Source organism: Rhinopithecus bieti, unplaced genomic scaffold (assembly GCF_001698545.2).
Source record: "Rhinopithecus bieti isolate Rb0 unplaced genomic scaffold, ASM169854v2 scaffold_7212, whole genome shotgun sequence".
NCBI classification, from domain to species: domain Eukaryota; kingdom Metazoa; phylum Chordata; class Mammalia; order Primates; family Cercopithecidae; genus Rhinopithecus; species Rhinopithecus bieti.
Genome location: NW_016806198.1, coordinates 6,255,730 through 6,262,301, shown reverse-complemented (window position 1 = coordinate 6,262,301; position 6,572 = coordinate 6,255,730). Strand labels below are relative to the sequence as shown.

General features: G+C 35.2%; 1 protein-coding gene across 5 annotated transcripts in view; it reads left to right on the top strand.

Moving 5' to 3' along the window:
- Positions 1 to 6,572, top strand: part of EFR3A (EFR3 homolog A) — a 109,559-nt gene that overhangs the window by 99,025 nt on the left and 3,962 nt on the right. For all 5 annotated transcript variants that reach the window (XM_017875176.1, XM_017875175.1, XM_017875178.1 and 2 more), the window contains 3 exons: positions 937 to 985; positions 1,798 to 1,901; positions 2,431 to 2,480. In XM_017875176.1, the coding sequence (XP_017730665.1) occupies positions 937 to 985; positions 1,798 to 1,901; positions 2,431 to 2,480 (203 nt within the window). The remainder of the gene's footprint in view (positions 1 to 936; positions 986 to 1,797; positions 1,902 to 2,430; positions 2,481 to 6,572) is intronic.

Sequence of the window (6,572 nt, the reverse complement as noted above, 5' to 3'; positions counted from 1 at the left end):
GAGACGGAGTCTCGCTCTGTCACCCAGGCTGGAGTGCAGTGGCCGGATCTCACCTCACTGCAAGCTCCGCCTCCCGGGTTTACGCCATTCTCCTGCCTCAGCCTCCCTAGTAGCTGGGACTACAGGCACCCGCCACCTCGCCTGGCTAGTTTTTTGTATTTTTTAGTAGAGACGGGGTTTCACCGTGTTAGCCAGGATGGTCTCGATCTCCTGACCTCGTGATCCACCCGTCTTGGCTTCCCAAAGTGCTGGGATTACAGGCTTGAGCCACCGTGCCCGGCCGACTTTTTTTTTTAAAGCAGTTGTTTTCATACCTTTTTACATATCTCAAAGCAAGAGAGACTTGAAAGACATAAGTTAAAAGGATAGTTTCAGAGATTATAAATTGGTGATTGACTTTAGAGAAATACTTCCCGAAGTAGTGGTTTTTACTTTTAAATCGTTTAAAATCTTAGTTTTACTTTTGATTTGTAAACTGTGTGTGGTACGAAAATTATAGAGGCTGTAGAGTACTTAGTTGTTTGTTATCACTTGTCTAAAAATGTATTTATATATAATCTCAGCCTTCACTGTCTCAGAGCATCGTTTACTTACAGCACAGTGTTCAGTCAGTGGGACTCAAATCTTTTTGTACATCACCGTAGTGGAGACTGAGTTCTGTAATTCAAGGGTGGTTTTGTTGCCTAGGGTATGTTAATTATTGTAGTCTAATGCTAATCTATAGACTTGTTTTGGGGAACCACTGCAGTAGGCCATTTTTAGAACCAGTGAAAAAGTGGAGATTATTTGGTACTGCAGAGTATAATCACAGCTCAGACTAACACAAAGAAGAAAACAAATCTGAAAAACTTCTTAGATGACTTGTAACTAGGTAAAGGTATTATTTATATTGACCCTTTTTAACTCTCGATTTCACTTCTAATCACTTTTCTCTAGGTTAGTAACACTGAAGAAATCACTTTTGAAGCATTAAAGAAAGCAATTGGTGAGATATTTTGCACTTGTTAGTACGACCAATATTTAACTTATCTTTGTCTGCTGCTTTTTTCAGTGACAGAATAAGTAGAGGGGACATTACAAAAACAAAACCAAAAAAACTTGTTGGCTTCTATAGAAATGTATCATTTATTTAGCTACATGTTTTAGGCTTCAAAATTGTCTTGTCCCATCAGGGTCATATTCCTGAACAAATAGACACAATTATGGCAGTGATATAAAAGAAGACATTTATTAATTTACTTTCCCACAAACTTTGGCCAGACCATACATCATCATAAGACCAAGAAAATTCCTTCCCAAATTATGATAAATAAATGGAAAAGGCTACAACAACATGGTTCCAAATGACCCCGTTCGTATTTCAGTTATTCCACTCAGTACCAAGATTCAGTTTAGCAAATATTTTATGTAGTACCTCATATATGCAAGAATATTGTTATATAAAAGAATCATCCTTCAGAAAGGACCGTGAAGTAGTTCGACTTGTAGGAAGCTCCCATTCCCTTGCTGTTTTTAGGTAAGAGAGACAAAGTCATTAGTCTATGAAAGGGAGTCTTGTGCTGTGTAGTATTAACCCTTAGTTTTTTTCTGTTTTGTTTTGTTTTTTGTGTGTGTGCATGTGTTTTCTAGCCTTAAGGTATTTCTTGGATGTTAGGCCTTTTTATTTTTTTCTTATAAAAGTAGCCCTGTAAATTGCCCTTAATTTTGGATGATATATCATTAGCTCTTAATGGTTATTGACTGGGTTCTGTGAAATTATGTATTCCCTTTAATGAGTCTTTATAAATATTTATATAGATACCAGTGGAATGGAAGAACAGGAAAAGGAAAAGAGGCGTCTTGTGATAGAGAAATTTCAGAAAGCCCCTTTTGAAGAAATAGCAGCACAGTGTGAATCCAAAGTAAGTGAACAAACGGTGAAGGGATTGTGGGTGGACTGTTGTTTTGTGGAAACTCTTACTTGGTGATTGGTTGATAAGTTCCAAGCTTTAGTCAAATCAATAGAACACAGGAATATATATCTGATAAGGACTGAAAACTCTGAAGGCATATCTATGAGGCCTAAATAATTTCTTTGTGTGATGTAAGCTGATGGAAATGGTGGAACTGGTTTCCCAAATTAAGTGTTAGTGATTGTTATTCTTTTGATAGTTTTTTCCAGTGGTTTTCCATGATTTTGCTGCAGGTATTTTGTTTTATGTGTTAGCTGATTTGTTTTTAACATTGAGACTAGGAAAGGGAGAAAAAGACAACCCTTACATTAAATTCTAATAGATAAGACAGATCAAACCAAACGTTAAAGCATCGTGTACTTAATAATTAATCAGCTTAATAGTCACAATTACACTTTGTCTCTTAAATTACATTGCTATTATTATATATAGATACTTAGAAAATAATCCATTCTTAACATTTTTTTCTTTTTTGCAGGCAAATTTGCTTCATGATAGACTTGCTCAAATATTGGAACTCACCATACGGTAAGGGTTTTGTTATCACAGTAGCAATAACATACATACACGAATAGAAACTATCGGACCCCTATGAATTTGTGGTTCATTATGTTAAAGTTATGAAGTTAAAGTAATGCTTTGCATTTAGGATTAACATAAGATCATATAGGTGATCCTTTGCTTAATAGTGACTGTGTTTTTTAGGCAGAGTCTGATACCCTTTCTTGACTAGTTGTCCTCTAGCTTTTTAGCTGCTTTTTTAGGTTATTCATTCCTTCCTGATGATCTCATAAGGACATCTGGGTAATATGAAAGACCCATATTCTAATATTATGCTTAATTAGGAAATTGGTCATATTGAATCGTTTTGTCCTGCAGAAACTGCATTTTAATATGTCAGCCTCGTGGTTCTTTTCAGGGCAGTAATAAGTCTACCTATGCAGATGGCTCATTTGAATTATTGAACTTTCCTTTAGCTTTTTTACATCATATTCATTTCAGTTCTGTTGTGAATTATTGTGCTCTTTGATTATCCTATGTCTATACATATATAAGAAATGTAGCACCTGAAGGAAGGAGAGGCAGTGTGGAAACCTGCTTTTGTGAGAGGCAGCCAGTAGAGATGTCTATGCTTCTGGAAATTTTTTCTGTATCTGCCATATCTTTTATATTTTTAGCTTAATTAATTAAGTCTGTTTTGCTTCAACCCTGTATTATATTAATATTAGATAGATAAATGCTCTAGGCAGCTTGCTTTTTTATTTCAGTCTTTTTTCTGCTTTGATAAGCAAGGCACATTTTTGTCATTATATATCTTACTCTAGACATTTCCCTCTCATGCCTGCTACACTCTCTAAGTTGAGAATCACTCATTTACAAAATTTAAGAACAGAAAATCGGAATAAAATATTCAATATGTGCTAGAAAAGGGGTCTCCAACCCTTAGTCCAGAGACCTGTACTGGCCCATGGCCTGTTAGGAACCAACCTCCACAGCAGGAGGTGAGCGGCGAGCAAACGAACATTACTGTCTGAGCTCTGCTTCGTGTCAGATCGGTGCGACATTAGATTCTCATAGGAGCAGGAACCCTATTGTGAACTACTGCTCATGCAAGGGATCCCATTAGATTCCTTATAGGAAGTCAGCAAAATTCACCACATTAATTAAGAGAGTAAAGTTGCATGATCACAGCAGTAGCAGAAAAAAAAGCATTTGAAAAAGCTCAATGTTCATTTAAGACAAAAACTATCAGAAAATTTGGAATAGAAGGGAACTTAATCTGATAAAGAGTAATTACAAAAAAATCTATTGCTGGTGTTACATATAATGGGGAAAGTCTTATGCCTTTCACCTAAACCTGGGTCAAGGATGTCTACTCTCACCATGTCAACATTGTATTGGAAGTCTTAGGTAAGTAAACTAAAAAAAAAGGAACAATATAAAGATGAGAAAGGAAGAAATGAAACTATCTTTTCATAGATGACATGGTTGTATATGTGGAAAATCTTAAGTAATCAAGACAAAACCCTATTAGAATTAATACATGAATTAAATGAATTTTAGTAAGGTCACAAGATTCAAGGTATTCAAGGTCAGTCTTCAAAATTCAGTTGTATATCTATATGTTAACAACAAACAATTGCAAGAGTAAATTTTTAAACACAGCATTAAAAAAATATTTAGCCATAATTTAACAGTATGTAAGATTTCTGTTATGATTGTAAAACGTGAATGAGGGAAATTAAAGAATACCGAAACAAAGGAGAGATATACCATGTTCATGGACTGAAGGATTAAATATTGTTTATATGCTGTTTCTTTCAAGTTGATCTGTAGCTTCAATAAAATCTCAATCAAAACCCCAATAGACTTTTTTTTTTGTAAAACATATAAATTGATTTTAAAATTCAGATGAAAGTACAAAGGACCTGGAGTAGCTAACTGTTTTGAAAAGGAAAAATAAAGTTGAAGAATTTACACTGCCTAATTTCAATACTTGATTTATAAAGCCAAAGAAGTCAAGACATTATTGATACAAGAATACGCAAAGAGATCAAGATAACAGAATGGAGAGTCCTATCAAAAACTTGTGATTTTTGATAAAGGAATCAAAACAATTTAATGAGGAGAAAAACATATTTTAAAGAAATGTCCTGGAACCACTAGATAACCTCAGAGAAAAATACTAATCTCAATCCCTACCTTCCACCAAACACGAACATTAATTATTAAGTTGGGTAATCAATGTCTATGTAAAATCTGAAACCAAAACTTCTAAAACAAAACGTAGGAACGTAAGAAAGAGTCCTTTCAGTCTTAAAATGAGCAAAAAGATTTCTTAGGACACACAGAGTACTAAACAAAATGGGTAAATTGGTCTTCATCCAAATTAAAAACTTACCCTTAAAAGACTCCAGTAAGAAAATGAAAGGGCAGACCACAAACTGAGAAAATACAGTATACACTGTACCGATATCTGATAAAGAACCCCTACAACGGAAAAATAAAAAGACAATTTTCAAAATAGCCAAGACAGTAGACATTTTACGAAAGGAATGTTTGAATCGCCAATAAGCATGTGTAAAAGTGTTTAAAAGCATTAGTTAACAAGGAAATGCAAATTTAAATAGCAGGATGTGACTTTGTGCCCATTAAAATGAGAGAATTGAGTATATTCACAAAAAGACATGTGAATGTTTATGACAGCTTTATTCATAGTTGCCAAATGTCCATCATCACAAGAACAGACTAATGATGATAATATAATGAAATACTATTCAGCAATAAAAAGGAACACAATTTTTGGGATAAATCTAAAAAACATATTAAGTAACAGAAATCAGACATAAAAAGACAGTTTGTTGGCCTGTTCATAGAGCCTGTATAGACCATTTACATGAAGTTTAAGAACAAGCACCACTAATCTTCAGTGATGGAGATCAGAACATAGTTGTTGCATGTGGATGTATGTGTATGGGTATGTCAGAGTGGGGAGAAATTGACTAGGTAGGGACATGAAACATTTTGGGGGTGATTGAAAGTGTTCAGTATCTCTTGAACCCGGGAGGAGGAGGTTGCAGTGAGCCAAGATCACACCATTGCAATCCAGCCTGGGTGGCAAGAGTAAAACTCCCATCTCGAAAAAAGAAAGGAAAGTGTTCATTATCTCTATTGGACTATGATTTACATGGGTGTGATTTACATGAGTGTATACATTTGTCAATTTTTGTCAAACAGTACACTTAAGATCAGTGTATTTCACTGTGAAAATTATCCCTTAATAAAAAATTTAAGTGTATTATAAATACTGGAACAATTCCAAAATTATTATTAGTTACCAAAAATAGATATATCAGGAAAATAGAAGAAAACCAACTGAATAATTTAACAATTGAGGATAATTTACAGTTAAAAATAATTATGAAGAGGCCGGGCGCGGTGGCCGAAGGCTGTAATGCCAGCACTCTGGGAGGCCGAGACGGGCGGATCACAAGGTCAGGAGATCGAGAGCACCCTGGCTAATACGGTGAACCCCCGTCTCTACTAAAGCATGCAAAAAGCTAGCCGGGCGACGAGGCGGGCGCCCGTAGTCCCAGCTACTTGGGAGGCTGAGGCAGGAGAATGGCGTAAACCCGGGAGGCAGAGCTTGCAGTGAGCTAAGATCCGGCCACCGCACTCCAGCCTGGGCGACAGAGCCAGACTCTGTCTCAAAAATAATAATAATAATAATAATAATTATATGAAATTAATATTTGTGCATTTATTAATTAAAATGAAAACGTTCTTAACCATGAACTAATAAATTCAAAGAACTTTATAAGACTTAAATGAAGAAACTATGTATCTCTGAGATATGCTTAAGAATATTTATATAAATGGAAACATTCTTGAATAGGAAGTTAATATAGACATCAGTTTTCTGTAGATTGAGCTATCATTTTAGTAAGATAATTTTTTTTAAGTATTTGAACAAATGATGCTAAGGGCAATGTGAAAGAATCCACATGCAAGAGCAGTCAGGAAAATGCTGTAGAAAGAAACAAGGGAGCATTTGCCTTGCTTGGTAGAAAAACATATGACAGATCTTTGGTGTTTACATCAGGTTGGACCTGCATATGG